Source organism: Aulonocara stuartgranti (assembly GCF_965226115.1).
Source record: "Aulonocara stuartgranti genome assembly, chromosome: 9".
Classification (NCBI taxonomy): domain Eukaryota; kingdom Metazoa; phylum Chordata; class Actinopteri; order Cichliformes; family Cichlidae; genus Aulonocara; species Aulonocara stuartgranti.
Genome location: NC_138960.1, coordinates 13,524,639 through 13,544,191, shown reverse-complemented (window position 1 = coordinate 13,544,191; position 19,553 = coordinate 13,524,639). Strand labels below are relative to the sequence as shown.

Here is a 19,553-nt window from a genome sequence, read left to right as displayed (position 1 = left end):
CTGACATCTTAGAGGCTGGAGGAGGAAATGCATTCAGATACTGAAAATTCTGACTCACACAAATTTTTCTCCCCTAAAAGTTCCTTTTGTTTTTTTGTAAAACTACACAATTCAGTATTCGTTAATGGCCTTTGAAAGTACAGGTCTTGTGCTCAAATCACTTAATTTTTTTTTTTTTTTGAAATTTGGTTGGATAAAACCTCCATTGTGAAGTTGCCACAGTGGGTGTCCCTGTGGTTTAGCAGGCGGAGCAGGTTAGAGGATTTTAGCAGGACTGTGATTTGATTCCTCCCTCTCCTGGTTCGCATGTCCTTGGGGATGATACTAAATCCAAAGGTCACCGATGTGTGTGACTGAAAAAGTGACAAAAGCAGTCCATTTTACTTTTGTGATTAAAAAAAATGAACTATTTGCTGATATTTTGTTTTTAAAAACCAACATTCACAGTCTGATTCAGCTGATTTGGAGCATTATCCCCTCGACAGGTCACAGCGCAACCACAGAAAGACATTCATCTTCTTTGTTCTTTTACCGCTCTCTTTGACAGATGGTATCTCACCCTACCAGTATCAGCTCCCTCCTCTGCACATGTCGCAACCATGTCAGCCTCACTTCTCTAACTTTGTCTCCAAACCTGAGCTCAGCCTCTGATCTGCTTCTGGAGAAAAACTCTACCTTAATCAGCTAAAGTTGAAAATGCTGGTACAAACGCATTCATGAGTATTAATAATGAGCATGAATGAAAGTGATAAATAATAATTTCCTTTTTAATAATTGAAAAAAAAAACCCTTCTCGTTATGCTTACGCCTTAATAAAAATAACCTTTCCAGTACAGGGATTGTACTTTTCATAGATGCGCACAGTGGTTTTACTACATTTAGTTAAATATATACAGTTACAGTTGTGCCTGTTCTTATCATACAAGGAGGTTAGCATATTGATAAATGATGCATAAGAGCGCAAAGCCTGAGGCCCTCACCCATTTAGACACACCCAAAACACCTCAGCTAGGAGGCTTCCAGGAGGCATCTTAATCAGATGTGGAGCCACCTCAGCTGAAGCCTTTCCAGTTTAAAGAAGCTCTGTGGATTGGGCAGCAGTTGAAGGCGGGGGCTTTAGTGGTGCAATTCCTAGCTACTTAAACTGGCTTTAGGGACACTGTATGTAATCTTAAAAATGCACCAACTGTGTTTCAGTTTTTTCAGGAGCTTTCAACAACACACAATGCTCCTACTTGTCTTAAAGTCTTTCTTCTTCTGCTCCTTTTAGACGTCGCCACAGCGGCGTCTCATCTCCTCCTTCACTACAACCTTAAACCTTCTCTCTGGTCTTCTTCTTCCTAGCTGAACTATTTTGAACATTTCCAGTATATCCATCCTTCTGCACATCTAAACCCATCTCAGTCTTGCTGTTATGCTCAAAAGAATAATGTTGAGACTAACACCAGAGTTTGTAGAAAAATGTGTTTTATTTTATAAGTTTTAAATAAATAAAGTATTTAATAACCTCAGCTCAAAATGACAGCCCAGAGATCATGAAGGCATTGCTCAAACTCAGGCATGCTGTTTTCCACACCTTGTCAGGTTTAAGTGTCGCCAGTTAAGGCAACACCTAGACTCTTGGAATGCTGCTGGGGTTTGCAGAGGGCTGTAACACTCAACCTGAGCCATCCCTTTGATTTACTCCTCTTAATTTTGTCCCTTCTGGTCACTCCCAGTGAAAGCTTAACACCCCCGGGTCGTCCCCTGTAACTCATACAAAGCTGTTCAAGTTGAGTCCAAGAATGAAATATTTTGCCTGAAATGAGCAAAATAGTTTAAGCAGAAGCTGTGAGCTACTGCTGGAAACATTTGGTCCTCACAAAGATAGATGAACACACAAAAGCACAGGTCAGTGCGACAGATGAGGGCAGGCTGCCTGCTGTCAGCAGCAGGATTCACCCACAACTGCCGCTGTAATACTCCACTGAACACACACACACACACACACACACACACACACACACACACACACACACACAACTAATCAAATCTAATTTAGGGATTTTATCTTCTCCGTTTAAAGGAAACGCTGTTGGAAACTGGCTTATTTGCTGCATTACTGGAAAGTGTTCAATGCAGTTCTGTGCTACATTTACAAACCTTCATTTACGCCTTCTTTACATTTATTGTAATATATATTCAACACATATGTACGTAAAAGAAACTTTTTAGTGTGACCTCAAACATCAATCACAGGCCGATTTAGTTTTATCGCAGTAATTTCAGCTCTGCTGTGTACTCACTCGGCTGTTTTTGCACTTTAATTTCACAGAGATTACCTGCTGTACAAACAGTGAGGGCTGCGTTATGGTATTATATACATGGATCAAGGTCATATTGTTATCTCACTGTTGCAACACATACATCAGCTCTCAGGTGGTGTAAACGACAAAGGGTCAAACTCAGTCACTGCTTTATTGCATGACTCTTTTTATTGCATTTGCATTTATTTGCTTTATGTGTTTATTTTAAGTGTGTTAAATGGAATAAATGCAGAGTCATTAATATTATTATAACTGTCTGTGCTTGGACATGCTTTGGAAACATTTTTATGCACAAATTGTACTTCAGATTGCAAACTACTGTACATATTGAGTAGATATTTATATTGAATTTGGCTGAGATAAAGAAATCAGAGTGTTAAATGTATGTTAGGTTAGACAGAGTGAAGTCCATTCAGGCAGTTTACATATTTGGTTCTCCTACAGGAATCTGAAGAAGCTTATTAAACAGCGTGAGCTGCTCAGAACAGAAGCTGCATTCACTGATTCTGGAAAACTGGCTGCTACTGGTTTTTTTCCATTCAAAACCTGTTTGAGATGCAAGCTTTCAAAATCTGCAATATGCTAAACCTGCAGTGGTCACTCCTCCGTGGGCTGGTGCTCCTGCAGACAGCAGACTAAGCAAAAAGAGCAGCTTTTCCACTTAACTGTGAAGTGCTGCAGACTTACTTTTTAACTAAAAATAATCCTGCCACGCTGTGAAGGGCAGGGAACCTTGGCGTTACTTTTACACATTATTATTTATTTTAAGCAAATGAAAGGAAATCTACAGAAGTGAAATTTCCTTTGCAGCCGACTCTGTGGTTTTTCTGTAAAACTGGGATGTGAGAGTCAGCAGCCCATATGGGAACCTCTTTGTGACGTGTGCTTCAGAAGTGAATCACAGCTTCCTGACAACCACAGACTTTCCTGTAAGTCTCTGCTCTCCCTAAACTGATGCTGCAGAAACTTCAGCTTCCTGCTCCTCAGTCAGCTCTAGTAACTTTAAATAATTGTGTTGCTGTAACAGTGAAAAGAATTCATAAAGCATCAATAGATCACTCAGCAATGTCATACAAACTCATACAAAGCCACATAAGCTACTTTCAGCTGCTCCCTCATCACAAAAGGCCACCGCAGCAGGCAGTAATATAATAGTTCTGTTCACGCAGACTAAAAGTAATTCATTTTTAGATGTTTATGGTTAGTGTTGTCTCTTAGGAAGACGGCTCCTTGTTCAAATCTGAAAGCCTGCTGAAGCCTTTCTGTGAGGAGGTTGCATTTTCTCCCACAGTGCAGAGATATGCATGCACTTCTATCATTGACCATAGGGTTGAATGTTTGCCAATCACTGTGTGTTGCCCATGTGACTGACTGGTAATCATCCTGCCTCTCATATTTCATAAGTGATTAATAAAAAGGATCTTAAACCATAAAGCTGGATCTTTATGGTTTAAGTCCAGCAGCAACTGGTTTCCTTTAGGTACCAATAAAACCGTATGGCAGCTCTCCTCAGTCTGACCTTTTCTACCCTGTGCAGGGCCCATATCACATTTTAGCTGTTAGTTCTGCTGTGTATACAACACAACAATAGAAACAGAAACCTCTTCAGCCAGCCAGTTTACATCACCACAGTTTCTGTGATCTGTGATGTTAAAAAAGGCAAAATTTTCAGGCTCAAAAATACAAATTGGAGACATTCACAAAAAAAGAAAAAGCATCTGCACTGATTGGTTGGGCTTATGGTCATGTGGCTTCAGGCCCTCCCTCCATCACTGAGAAAACAGATAGCATCAAATCTTGAACTTAAACTGAACGGCTACGTTTAACGGGCTGTGTTTAGGAGTTTAACCCCTCTATGCACCCTGGAACTAGTGGAAGCTGTGAGAGACACTTTTTACTATTTTATTTGCCTCTTTATTTGTTCTACTGTTCTAGTTTTTCTTCATAATCAGAAGAAACATCTCATGGATTACTTTGCAACACGAATCAAGTAGACAAAGACATTTTTAAGCATAAATAGATCTGAAGCATTGAATTGAACACCAACAGCAGGACGGCACATTCAACACATCTACATTAAAGTCCCAAAAAGCAAAATAAGACACAAACAATAAGTCAGCTCTCATCTCATCTGCACTACTGGCTCAAACTGCCTCAGTAGGAACACACAGATCTAACAGCGAGTCTGTCTCACCCTCCAAACTTGAACTTGCTGTTCTCCCCGAGGAAGACATCCTTGTGTTTCCTGCGGCTTGAACTGCGGCCACCAGTCACCATGGCGACAAAGCTGACTGCTGCCAGAGCCAGGTAGGTGAGTACGTCCACCTTCATTCTTCACAGATTTCCCTGCCAAAGCAGACACAGCTCTAACATCCCGACCATCTCTCCTCCAGTCCTGCTGACTAACGCTGGTCAAACATCCCACAGCAGCTGGACGTTTCCTCAACCAGAGACCTCCAGGACGTCAGTGAGATTTCCAACCAGGACAAAAACATGAGGAAGTTCCTGAAGTATTCATGTGTCTCTGCAGCGTAGATCTCTGCAGCTCCCAAGTTTCCAGCTGAACATCCCAGCTCGATGATCTCCAGGAATCTTCTGCCTTCCCTCCAAATCATCTACTGCTCTCCTCTCTCTCACTTTCACTCCCTCTCCCTCTCTCTCTCCCCCAGTCTGTTTGTTTCTGCAGTTTTGTGGATCTCTCTATCCCTGATTAAAATCGATATGAATCTATTCCTCGCGGCGATAGAGGAATGACACTAATTCCACCCTAATCCTCTTATCTACAGCCACAGCAATCTTTCACTAACCTACAAACAGCCACACACATGCATACACGCACACTCATCAGTAATCAGGATTTTCTCAGTGGGACAATGACAAAAGAAGCACGAGGTTAGCGCACACCTCCACTTTGTATAGGTGGAGTATTTGTGAGGGAAAATGAAGCACGGGTTTGAAAGCGGCACAAACAACAATAGCTCATCAAGCTCAGCCGCGGTTTAATCTGAGCTAGAGTGGAGGGAAATGTGTCTAATCCCGCTTTACCTACCGTCTTCCTCAGCTTACACCTCTGGAAGACATAATCCTGAACACACAAACGGTGCAGCAACACAGAAATGCACACAAACTGCATTTTTCAATGATGTGTTTTGGGTAATTTAAGCAACTTTTGGGAATTTCCTGCTTTGCATGGGAGTTGTCAAAGTTCAGTGATCTCAACATGACACATATCCTCTTACAGTTTCAGCAGGTCTGAAATACTCAAAAAGTGTGAACTCTAATATCACTAATAATAATGTTAATGTTCACTGCCACAGCAACATGTTTTTAAAGCAGGAAGAGCACAAAATTAATGCTTCACTTCTCACAACATTTGTTCTCCTTTGATTTAATTAGACCGATTATTTTTAATTAACTCGAGCCATTTTGAGGAACTAAACTGTTTCAGTATCAGGCTGTAACCGTCTGTACTACAAAGTGAGATAAATGGGTTAGAGTAAAATTAGAGTTTCTGTCTCATGAAGGCTGCTCTATTTACCTGCCTGGCTAAATCACCATGGTTACACATCCTGGACACATAACCTGGCCAGAGCAGCAGAGTTTTAAAAATGAGCTCAAATCTCAGTGTTTTCACAGATTATTTTATTCACAGTATGTTTTAAGTATGAGGCAATATGTTTTATATGTACAAGTTAAGCGGTCCAAACTGTGCATGGCAAGAAAACCTGATCACTGAATAAAATAATTTCACTTTGATCTACAGTCAAACAAAGTGAGGCTATGGGATGGTAACATTTAATATTTAAATGTATCCATGTAACAAACCGACAGCAGACCCAGGTGCACGTTCATGTTTTGCAGCATCTCTTTAATAATGGTTTGTTGTTCACACACTGTTAGCTGCAGCTCTCTCTCTCTGCCAGCTACACTCACTGAGAAAAACCTCCCTACTGCAGGACCCAGTACCATGTTTAAGTCGGCGAGTATGACTGTGGATGCCGTGCAGGTGCATCCACCTTCCCTGCACGGCACCACAAGCCACACCCCGCTACAATCCAATTTAAAGTTTCAAAGCTTTGAGTGTCTAAATCTACACAATCTCTTGTCTTATTTGCAACATGGTTTCATTTAACAGTTACATATTTATTGTTATCATTATTTATAGTTTTTCTTTTTCTTTTTAAATCTTTTTATTTGCACCATTTTAAACTTTATATAGACTTCAAGTTAGGGGCGTGGCCACTTGTTTGACAATTATCATGTCACAGGCAGCTCTAGCCGGCAATTGTATTCTAGCATTTGTCCCTAAACTGTGTTTGTGTTGTTAGTGCTTTATGGTGCCTCCAAAAAATCTGTGCTCCAGTGTTTGGTGAATGAAATTGTTGTATGTTAACAATCTATTACTGTGTGTTGCACCTGTACAGTGTATGGGTGCTAACCATGCTTGCACCACTATCTTGACCAAATTTGATCATTTCTGGTTCCAAAAAACCCGACCCATTGTGGTGGTGCCCAAAATACTAAAACCAGTGTGTGTGATGTCAGAGTGTCTGTGTTCGTTTTTACATACTGTGCATGTATGCGGCCGCTCCCACATTCTCCGAGGCATTACCACTGCAGATGGATCCACATGTTTCATTTTTATACAGATTTTGCAATCCTCCCATTTGGGTCTTGAGGTAGTTTGTGACCCCCTGAGGATGGGTTTTGTGTCTCCACGTTGTGTCTCCACGTCTCCACACATGGAAAATGTGTTAAAACTACATCATGGAGCTACGATCTATAATTAATGCTTGTGATAAAGGATAACAGATATTATTAAATATGTTCAAGAAAGACTGGAGGACAAGGAGTAAGAATGAAGATCAACTAACAGGGTTTTGTGTTTATTGGTTAATTTATATTCTTAGATTATTGTCATTCATGGTTTTCTGCTTTGTTTATTTTTAGTTTCCAGGATTTCGGTTTCTGTTACTTTGCCTTCCCTGTGTTCCTTGTCTAGTCACCTTTGTCTCCATGTCTCCCCAGTCAGTCGTGTCTCCATGTCTCAGTGTCTGGTCTGTTTTCCTCTGACGGTCCCATGTCATATGTCAGCATATCTAGTTTCGCTTCTCCTTGTTTCTTTATGTGTAATTAGTCCCAGCTGTGTTTTCCTCCTGTTTCCCATTCCCTCATTACTTCCTTCCACAGTTCTAGTTTCCCAGTGTTTTGTTTCTAGTTGTCATGCTCAGGGTTTTAGTTTGTTTTTTTATGAGTTTTGGTTTATGGAAGATTTCCTCAGCAATAAAGCTGCTGCCTTAAGTTCACCTTTTTGTTTCCTCGTCTTTTTCTTGTCGCCCATCTAATATATGATTGGTTCCCTGAAAAGGCAAAAGTAGAACTTGAAAGTGGAAACACAATCAGGAAGAAACTGAGACTTGGGAACAGCTTTGGATTCCTTGTCTTAATAAAGGACTCGTGGACAGGTGGAGGAGCTGAGGGACAAACCGCTGGCACTGTAATTACACTCTGATCTACCAGCTGAGCCGCAAATGCCTGAAAAGATTCAGTCAGCCATAGCTAATGAGTTCCTGATAGAGGCGCATGAGAAAATTCCATAATGTCAAGGATGTCATTCATGTGGCACTTTTCCCACCCTGAGTTATCTCTGCTATGACAGTGAAAACAGGAAACACCCAGCCAACGGTGTTGTTGCACTGATGCATGGTAATGGAGTAAATACCTGCATGGGGGCGTTACCTGGAGTGGGGAGATGTGCTGCAAAGGACTTTGGAGTCATTACTTGTTTTATTTATACAATAACCATTATCTCATGATCATGTAGTACTGTCCTCTTCCAAGAACCACACGAGTCTATTAATCATTCCCCCCCTCCAACATTTAAAGCTGGTTGTTCTTAAGTGACTATTAATAGAATAATGAGCAATTTCAATGTTTACAACATTTTTAGTCTTAAAATTATGCTTCTAACATCAATATCAGAAAGCTAATTGGAATAACGTACCACTGAATGAACAGCATACGATAAAACATAAAGATGGTGCTGAATTTGAAGAAGGGCCCACTTTGAGACTCTCTGTGGATTTCCAGACACATTTAATTGCATTAACTAACAACAAACATGAGTGTAAGGACAGCTCCGCCTTCTTTTGCAGAATCTGATCTGAATCCTTTTTTAATCTAATCCATCACATTAAATCACATTCATCAACATTTCCATGCACACTCTGCATGTTTTAATGACATCCAATACTCACAATAAGATAAGATAAGATAAGATAAGATAAGATAAGATAAGACTTTATTGATCCCACAACAGGGAAATTTTTGCGTCACCTCAGCTCAGGTACAGATATCAGAAGGAAATACAAAAATACAAATAAGTACAATCAATGAAAAAAAGTAAGATAATACACTATATACAATGGTAGCATACACAGTATGTGATTATGGATATAGTTGGAAATATGGAAGACATAAACTATATAGCTTGATATAGCTATTGTACCACTACTATTCCTATTTATAGACATGTACACACACACATGTACACACTAAATATACATATGTATACATATACAGACATGGATGATCTGATATCCTCGTGTTGGTGTTGTTCCCAGATCATCATACTAAATGTTGTTCCAGGATCAACATTGCAAGTGACCAATCACATTGTTGTGACGTTATTCTTTTGCGCGCCAAGCCATTCGTGCATTTATGAAATTCCAATGTTGCAAGGACAATATCAATTCTGCTTACTGTTTATTAAAGGGTTACGGTTAGGGTCAGGGTCCGTTGATCGGCAGACAGAGGCGGTTTCTCGCAGCTTTAGTACAGTTTTTTTTTTCACGCCGGTTTTTCCCGAAGTTGCAAAAGTATGACGTCACAACATTCTGATTGGTCACTTGCAATGTTGATCCTGGAACAACATTTAGTATGATGATCTGGGAACAACACCAACACGAGGATATCAGATCAACCGGATTATGCTATAGGGTAATTGCTGCCTGACTGCACTTGTTCAGACATTTCGTCTGTGTAACTGTCCACAATGCAGATTAAGGTTTCTATTCGTAAATAGCACAAGAGATAAAGGAAAAGAACTTTATCACCACTTATTACCACTTACCTGCCTTTATCCCATGAAACAGGAGCCCTACTCTACTGCAGAGGAGCTCGCTGTGCCGGTGTCCAGTTTCCAGGTGTGACTGTGAGTAAGTGTGTTTCTGGAAAAAGACAAGAGCACAAGTGTATCTGCAAACAATATGACTTAAAAGTACATTTAAAAGGGATTTCTTTCCACCTACATTTTTTAGCACTATGCTTCAAAATAATCTCTGTTTATCTTCTACTGGGCCTTGCTGAACCCTGTCAGTTTGACACATCTCCCTTAAAGCCAGCCTTGTTCTGATTGGCTGCCTCTCACAAACAGAACGTCATACAACATCATAAAGAGTCAAGAGTATAAAAGAAGTGTCTGAAATCCAGGTCTGAGTGAAGCCCCTCAGTTTGTCCTGTGTCAGAAACAAGCTGCTTACCTCACGTCTTTTTAAGTCCATCCTCGTCCTCTGATTGGCCGTGGCTTACAAACAGCTTGCTTCTCTCCATCTCATCTAAACAGAACAGAAAGTGTGTGTGTGTGTGTGTGTGTGTGTGTGTGTGTGTGTGTGTGTGTGTGTGTGTGTGTGTGTGTGTGTGTGCCTGCCTGAAGTGGCCATATTAGGAAAATGGAGCATTTACAGCAGCCCTAACACTCATACTTTGGATCACAGGGATCGCCTGTTCATACACTGAGATCATTATATGACTCTTTCGCCCCGATGCTCTGTTTCGAGACTGGAGCCCAGAATTAGAAGCAAACATTCAGGGGCTGCACTGTAGCTTCTCTGTGTGTGTGTTTGCCTCAGCAGGTGTCAAACGGTTGGACGTTTTGGCATACATCACATAGCACATGGTACAGCACACCCACTAAAACAGCTCTGGACTTTGAAAACAAACCCCTCTGACATTTTGTGCCAGCAGAAGCAGAGAAATTGCTGCGAGGGTCTTGTGTGCCTGTGTGTGTAAGCCTGTGTGCATGTGTGATGTGTGTGTTTGTGTGTGTTTGCCAAATTACAACCAAACTCCACCCATTCAGAGGGTGTGTGTCTGACGGTGCTGTGTGAAGGGTGAAAAGTGTGCCTCCGTGTGTGAGTGTGTCTGTGTACAGCCTATTCTCTAGATAACCTGTTGAGCCAGTCAAGCTAACGCTCAGTCTCTGGAGGCTCAGATCAGCTCGGTTCTTGCTTTGCCCTCTATCTCTTCCTCTTTCTGCTGGATTTCATCTGAACTGGAGCTGAGTCACTGTAAGTCACCGGGGTTGGTGTTTCCCTGCTTTCCCACTGATTCATCACCACTTCTCTGACAGGCTTCACCTCTTTACAAAGTTGACTTTTTGGACAAATGCTAAAATAAGGTTTACTGTTTACTGAAATTCCTGTAAGTACTTGTTGCTTTATTTTTCTATAATTTATTGCACATATATAGACACTAGAACCACATCTGCCAAGTTTTTTTCACACATTAAGGACTGTGTGACAACTCTGAAGCCTAAGAGAAGCTAAACTCTGGAGCTTTCTGTGAATGTGTGGGGAAAAATACGATTTATGTAATTTAAGAGCAGCTTTGAAACAAGACTATAATAATATGTCCATTATCTTCATTCATAAAACTAATCAGCCAGCGCAAACTTACACCATAGCATCTTAGATGTGAGATAAGATATGAGACACTTTGTAGCTGGGTAATGATGACAGGTGAACTATTGTTAAATTGGTATTTGTCTCTTCTGTGCACACTTAATTTGAAATGATGCACTTTTGTCTATGTCCATGTTTTCTGTGTTTATATTGGTAAAAGGTTAAAAACATTTATTTTAGATGGTACTTCACGTCTTGATTGATTTAGTTCGTCGGTTTGTTTGTATGATTACTAAAAACAGTTGTGGCCAGATTTCCACACAAATGCCGACCAAATGTCTCAGCTCTGCTCAGCTTGTGAAACCATTTGCAGTTTTCTTTACCATTAAAAGATAAGGAAAAATTGAACTTAGCTTCTTATGTCAAATAAATATCAAATACATATCAAACTGCAAAAAGAAAAACTGGGAGAGATGGCCTGTTGATCTAAAGAAGCAAGCCTGGATCCAGATGCCTCGCTGGATACATGTGCTCACAATGTGCATGGCGTCGTTTTGGAGGGAGTTGCAATCTGCACTCTTTGATGAGCTCCAACTGTTTAGAAATTAACTCTCTCATTACTGAGCCACTTCACTGCTTCTGCAGTGACTCTGTGTCTACAAATGCAATGAATCACCTCATCTGGTTCACAGTGAAGTAAATGGGTAGTGGGTTTTATGGTAGGTTATGGACTCCTCTCTTTATTTGTCTGGTAGGCTTCTTTTTTGTAATATGAGAATGCCCAAACAAAACAAATTTAGAGTTCAAAGAGTAATAGAAACCACACTGGCACTGGTACAAACCTGCCAATGCCCCATTAGATCCCCACCAAAACACAACTGGTTATTGCTTTGCCCATCTTACTCGTCTAAACCAGCTTTCACAAGGCTGAGTTTAACTTAAGGTATAGTCACAGCCCGTTTAGTTTAAAGGGGGATTATTAATGTGGAAAAAGCTCTGAACTTTTTTGAAACAGCACATTTCACTGCTTGTTTATGTCCCATTTCTTGTAGATGAGCTACTGTGTGGAATTAATTTGTGAATAAATAAATTGTCCTTATCTTTTCTTATGAAAACATCAAACCTGATGAATTTCTTCCCTAAAAACATGTTCTGTCACGTTTTCCACTCTGTATCTTTTTGTTTCCATGTTATCATGAATGCTTCTCTAATTATGCCTTTTCTCCTGCTTTTCCCCAGTATTTGTGTTACACCAAACCACCCAGAGAGATTCAAGGAAAAAACTGCTGAAAGGAAAAAAAGAAGAGTGGCAAAATTTGGCTGGAATCACTCAGTGGAAGGATTTTGGACTGAAGGCCTGAATACTTTTCTCTGTGCCATCACACTGTATGTGTGTGTGTCTGCTTGCGTTTTAAATGCGCATAGCTGAAAGGAAATCATGTCAGCGATATACACCTGGGCTTGTTTCCTCCTCTGGATCAGCTTCACCACACAGGACAAAACCCCAGGTAAGACACAAACGCCTCTTTGTCTGTTTCATTTAATCTGATCCACTCACACGGATTAAAGGACTGAAGGGTTTCTTTGCAGCACCTGATACACAGATCCAGTTTGTTAAGAAGAAACAGAATGAATGAATGAATGAATGAATGAATGAATGAATGCATCTTAAAACTGCATGTTGCAAAATTTTTCTTCTTGGAAAAGGAAACTCTTGGATTAGTCAGGCAGCAGATTCAAGTTTTTTCCTCTCAGTTAAATTGTGACATCAGAGAACGGAAAAAATCCGGCCACAGCAAGTGAAAGAGCAGCTGAACCTACAGGGGAAACAGTTTGAACAGCTCACAGCAACGTTGCTAACTTCTGAGATCACTTTTGATCTGTGACTTCGCTGCTGACATCTGCAAGGTTTTAATCTGGTCTGAAGAAACTAACTTGGAAAGAAATACTTCTCTTAGAAACGCAGCTAGCTGTTAAAATCTCAGCTGCGTTTCTAAGAGAAGTATTTTCTCTTCCCCAAACTGAACTTTACAAAAAGGTCAAGTTGATTTGTCTTCCTCTTTGGAGGAAGGCAGGAAGTCTAACTGACAGTGAGCAAAATTTGGTTTGTTAGCTGGCTGGTATCAGTGGTCTGCTGGGATTGGCTGTTACTAGCTGAAGGACCTCGTAAACATCGTCCGAGCTGTCTATATCAAAGTGCTGAGGATGTGGATGCTTTTCCCGTGATTTAAAAATATTGTGTATTGCCTCAGAGCTCAAAGTGCGATGGCCATGAAACTGGTTCTCATATAGAGCTTTTCTATTCTGTTTTTACACCCAGCTGAAAATCAGACTATCTGATCAGAAATTAATTGTAGAAAGTTGATGGAGAAAACATTGAGTCGACAGCCCTCCTGTGACTTCATACAGGGGACATAAGAGGAAGGTTCCACTATGTAAGGCTTCACAAATTTGAATAACTGCTTTGAAAAGTGCTTAAAGTAATATTTGCAGTCCTTATCTTTTTAAGCATCCAAAAGAAAAAAAAATACTTCTGCAGAATAATATCACCACAAACATTTCAGAGGGAGAGGTTGGGACCTGTGGCACACCCCTCACCAAACGTCACAACTTTGTCTGTACTTGTAGTTTACTTGACTTATACGTTTCATTGATCTGACAGTTTTAGTTTCTAGTTTTCAGTTCTGGATTGTGTAAATCCACGTGGAAACGTGGAACAGGCAGTTTCCTGCCTCCCTCGCTGAACTGCCACACTGACTGGGTAAGCAGGCAGCGAGGCTTTAGAGAGCCACATGTAACTGAAGCCAAAAGCTATTGGCCTTAACTGAGATATGATGATTTGTTATTTAAAAGAAAAATACAGACAACACATTAGATGAGCTCTTCTATCTAAAAACTAAGAATATGAATAGTGTGAAATGGACTTTTAAGGCTTGACTCATCAGATTTTAGAAGCAAGTTCAAGGTGGAGGGGAAGTCGGGCTAACTGTACTGCTAATATTTGTAATCCCATTTAATGTTTTAATCTGCTCACCTATCAGTTAACGTGCGTAATTATATTAGGCTGAGTGTTTATTTCATTCAGTAAATGCATGTATGAAGTCCATTTTCACCCTTTAAAGATAACATAGAGAGAACATATTTGTTTCACTGCAAACATTTCAGCAAGGGCACAAAATGTCATTTCACTGTGTGACAGGAGCCGGCTTTGATATCACTGAGCATTCATGCAGGTCAGCTGCCTGCTACATTGCACAGGTGCGAGTCAGCAGTCTGAATCAGTACGCTGCTGCTGCTCCCGAAGTGGAAATTTACAAGAAAAGGAAGAAGGAGCCAAAAGAGCGGCAGCATGAGCCAGCAGATTCCATCATAATACTGCCCGAGGTGGAGAGGGTGATGAAAGAAACACTCAAGTGATAAAGCAACGATTAATCCCTCCAGTTATTTGAATGTTGCAGTGGCAGTAACTGTCGCACAATTTTGCAAACACACGGATTTGAATTTGAGAAAAATCCCCCAAATAAACAAACAATCTCCTGGCACAGTCCAGTGATCTGATTCCAGGTTTGGCTCAGACCTGTCCCAACAGTCGCCCTGACTGAACCTGGAGGGTAAAAGCCATCTCTGAGCAGGATAATTAGGCAATCTGTACTACGCTTGAGCACCCACCCTCTTTCAACTTCCCCAACTTTAATCCTGTCATCCAAGTGGGATTTTTTTACAAAGTGTGTACTGAATCCTACTGATGCAGTTCTTCCAGACAAGTTTTCCAATGAAGTTTTTAGTTGCACTCCACAGACTGCATATAAAAGATGGACAGAGGCATCCATTGGTTTGTGGTCTACACATTTGAAATAGTGCAATCTGCAGATTTAGACCACAGAGCTGAGTGAAAGGGTGTTGGCTAATGGTAGCAAACTTGTTTAGCGAGCTGCTAACTATACAGGTCCAGCTCACTGACTCCAGAAAGTTGAAACGAAGCCTAGCAGGCAGTCAAAGTGGCCACACCCCTTACCTTAAGTCTTATTAAAATTCATACAAATGAGCTGTGTTAGCATTGATCCCCCAGACAACAAAATAAATAAAAAGTTGACTAAAATACCAATTTGAATTCAGAGACTATTGCTTATACTGGACAGTTTCTGTCAAAATGAAATGCACATGTACATGTGGACACAGCCTCAGTTTTCCTCTAACTATTTGAAACACTTTTACTGGCAAGATCAAGTTGTTAGCATGTTACACCCCGGCCTAGGCACCGGGGTGCAACGTAGAAAAACAGAAATAAGGAAAATAAAACCACGAAGGCTCTCCACCAAAATCCCAAAACGAAAATATCCCATAACGAAAGCATTGACAAACCCATTCACAACTATTTACAACAAACTATTTATTTACAACACGGGGGGGTGGGATCGCGACCATGACATACTGAAACACAAGGCTTAAATACATAGAAGGAGCAATCAGGGAATGGACCACAGGAGGGAAACACAGCTGGGGCAAATTAGACCTGACGAGAAAAGGAAAAGTAAACTGAACACACTAAGATAACACAGACTTTCAAAGTAAAACAGGAAATACATGACAGTCACGCAAAAAACAAAACACTGACAACACCGAAATGTAACAAGCATTTATAGTAAGGTGTTTCTTTTCTATATTTGTGTTTCCTTGTGTTTATAGATACTCATTCTTGGAAGACCTTTAGTGTGTTTTTTGGACATTGATATTTTTGTGAATTATTCACCTTAATGGCTTTGCATGACCACAGTCTCTTTAAAAGATATGGTTTTAAGAGGTTTAGGATCTGATCTCTCTGCCTGTGGCGTGCCGCAGTACTTCCTTGTTTGGTACACCTAGTTTTCAAACCCTTGTTTTCTCTATCTGGACATGAATGCAGATGTGGAGCAGTGGTATGATCGTCATATCTCACCCAAGTAAACAAGCAGCAATCATGCTTTGAGCATACTCTTGGGTACTCTTGGGTATTTTAAATTCAGGGAATTTAAAATAGAAAGTAGCTCGTCCACAGAAGGACTGGTAGCTCCCCTTACGATAAGGGTTCAGATCGCGCGAACAGGTGTGAAATGTGTGTGTTTAGTTAGTTAGTTTGTTTGCTTGTTTTAATCAATTTTAAATCATGCTTTTTATTTGTTTTTGTTTCTAATGTCTCTGTAAAGCACTTTGAATCACCTTGTTGTTGAATTGTGCTATACAAATAAATTTGCCTTGCCTTGCCTTGCCTTACAGCAATGGAGTACTAAAAATGAAAGTAGACTGGAGGTGCTTTTCTCAGAAATTAGGAAGGTGGAGTTCTGATGAAAGCTTTACAAACAGTTGGTGTTTCCAGAGGAGGAAATAAATTCAGAGGTTGTTATGTTTGTACAATAGGCGCAAGTAGTTGGCATTTGTCATATGTCAGTAATACAACTGTAGAAGTCCTCATTCCTGCAGACTTAAGGGAGAGTTGATGGGAATCTGTGGATACACTCATTTGCTTTTCTTTTTTGTGTAATAAAAGCAAAGATATCTTTATAAATTGTAATTGTCAGATAAGGCCCACAACATAGTTCAAACACAGATAAAATGTTATCTCATTCTTTTCTCCCTTGAAAGGTCTGACGTGTAAGGAAATACAATTGTATTTAAAGAACCTCTTAATCTTAAACAAAGGAGCTTGCAAAGAAAAGCGTCTGGACTTCTTTAAGTTACTTGAAGACGTTTCACCTCTCATCCGAGAAGCTTCTTCAGTTCTAAGGTCAAATGGTGGAGAGTCCCAGATTTAAACCTAGTGGGGGTGACCCCCCACAGAGGGACAAAAGGACCCCCTGATGATCCTCTAATCACCTGAGCCAAGGTGTGAAACTGGGTGTGGGTCCCAATCAGCCAGGGTTTCGGGTGAGCGCATTGTAAAACCTGGCCCCACCTCTTATCATGTGATTTCCTGAGGTCAGATGGCCCAGGATGTGAGTGGGCGTTAAGGTGTCTGGGGAGGGAACTCAAAACTGGATTATAGATGGCAGACAGCTGGTGTTGGTTTCTTTGCAAGCTCCTTTGACTACGATGACCTGGATGACTGAGAACCTTCACAGACAACCTCTTAATCTTCTTACAGAGACTGTGATACAGTATCTCAGGAAAAAATCACGGCCTTATTTAGGAGGGTTAAGTTAATCCTATAATGCCCTTAGTGTCATATTTGATACCTGAGTTTCTGAGACCTCGATCCATGTTTGCCATAATTTCAAAATGTTATGGACAAAACTTTCTTTTTGTCTAAAATTAACATTGTTGTTATCAAAAAGTTGCAAAAAACGCCCAGTGTAAGAAATGTGATACAAAAATATATAATAAATCTATAAGAAACAAAACGTGATATAGCAACAAAATATTTGGTGGATTTTGTTATAAGGGTTAATAAACATCTCAGTTCAAAAAAAATCAGAATTTTCTGGGTATTTTTTAATAGTTTGGGTCTTTGAGGGTTAAGAAAGGCTGCGGGTCCTGATGCCATTTGTGGGCACACTCTGAACTCTGCTGATCATCTTAGTTTTTCAGTGGTATCTTGATAGTGGACAATTCCCCACAATCTGGAAGACATCCACTAACATACCTACTCCGAAAACAAAACAACTCAAATAAAGGCTGATCTCAGACCAGACCAGTTCATTGCAATTTGTTTATCAGCCAAGTACAAGTACAACCTCTTTATATTAAACAGAGTCTATGAGCAGCTCAGAAAACACAGTCCTGACTCAGGACTTCTGTTTGTTGATTTCTCTTCTGCTTTCAGTAGGATTCAGCCTCATCATCTGATGGAGAGCATTCCCTTTTAAACTTTCAGATCAGCACCTGATGCTGATTTTAAACTTTCTCACTGCAACAGCCCAACAGGTCCCAGCAAATGTCCAGTAGGATTGCATCAAGCTCCAGTTTGCCTCACAGCTATGTTCTGTCACGCCTTCTACTTATTATGCACACCAACAGCTGACGTCTTACGGGAAAAGTTTCCTGATGACGCTGTCCTTCTGTCCTCTCGCATTTGCTTCAAGGTTCTGGTCCTGTTTTACCTGAATTTGTGAAGCGGTGCAATGACAGCTATGTGAACTTAAATCTGAAGGAAATGATTATTGACTTCTGACTCTGTAACATTGAGTATAACGCCGATGCAGTTCATGACATGGACGCCCAGATAGCACAGTCTTATAAATATCTCAGGCTCAGTCTTTGACCATCAACTAAAGTTCGATGTGAACACAAAGTCCATCGTGAAACAGGGTCAACAGAGAACATATTTGTAAAGGAGGCTGGACTCTGTTAATGTTATAAGAACATTTTATGTAACTTCTATTGTTCATTAATTAAAAGGCTGTAAGAATTTTCTTTTATCTGCTGTTTCAGTGTTTTTATTTTTTAAGGACAGAAACCCCTCTGCAGCATTATTAATACCTCCTCCAAAATCACATCGTCAGGCAACATGTTTTGTCATCTGAGTTCAGGAAGTTGCTCTCAGGTTGCTGTTACCTTTGTTTGTTCTACATTCCAGTGCAGAACAAACAGATACTTAAAATCCTCCATTCTCTCAGCTGTTAGCTCACTTAACGCTGACAGGATACATTTAGATCAATCTTTCTGTGGATGTTTAATTTTATGGTTTACTCTTTCTTTTAATGTATTTATTTATTGGTTTATTTATTGACCTTATAGTTGTTTGTCTTGACATGGAACAGTGTTTGTGATTGGTGGTTGTGTGAGAGTAGGTCATGTGGGTAAGCTGCAAACAAATTGCCCTTATTTGGGCATTAATAAAGTTTATCTGAATCTGAGATAAACACCGCCCACTGTTATTTCCCAGCAGGCTAATGACAAATAAAATGGCAGATATTAGCTGATAACAATGTTTACATGATAATACTCTGTGGAAAAAAAGGATTCATAAATATCACTGCATCAGTGGTAACTAAAAGTTATGCTCTTTTCAAATAGTCTTCTGATGGTGATGAAATCCTCAGTGGTTTCTCTGTGAATAAACGCAGCATGTTTGAGCAGTATTAAATACAAATGCATTAATCCGCTGTAGAAAACAGTCTGGGACAAATGCACTAAATCCTCCAGTTTCTGGACATATAATTAAAAACAGCAGCCTTTGGTCTGTTTTAGGAGATCACTGAGCAGGTTTTTAAAACTTAAGTGTATTGCAACTGTACGTGTCCAATAAAGGAAGTCCAAACGAGAACAGACAACAAGCTCGTTTTCTCGAGCTTTTTGTGGAGTTCACTGATGACCCTGTGAATCCACTCAGTGCCAGTTGAGCTGTTTGTTCTTCCAATCACAGCTCAGCAGTCATAAAGAATGACCAAACCCGAGACATTTAAGTTGTGACGAGTTACTAGCACTGGCTGCACTAACATTGTTCTTATTTTTTTTTTTTGCCTGTCCCATTTGGTTCTTTAGCCATCAGAATTGTTGTCTGAAGACCAACAAGGATACCCAATGGATTCATTTTGCCAAATGGATCATCGTGGCATTGCCGTATTGGTCCATTTGATCGACCTTTGTTTTT

At 40.2% G+C, this 19,553-nt stretch overlaps 1 protein-coding gene across 1 annotated transcript in view; it reads right to left on the bottom strand.

The window, feature by feature from the left end:
- The window catches only part of LOC309714737 (gamma-aminobutyric acid receptor subunit rho-3-like), a 40,026-nt gene extending 34,899 nt beyond the window's left edge, over positions 1-5,127 (bottom strand). The window contains exon 1 of the mRNA XM_082547402.1: positions 4,501-5,127. Coding sequence (XP_082403528.1) covers positions 4,501-4,637 — 137 coding nt within the window. The 5' untranslated portion in view covers positions 4,638-5,127. The remainder of the gene's footprint in view (positions 1-4,500) is intronic.
- Positions 5,128-19,553: the final 14,426 nt, after the last annotated feature.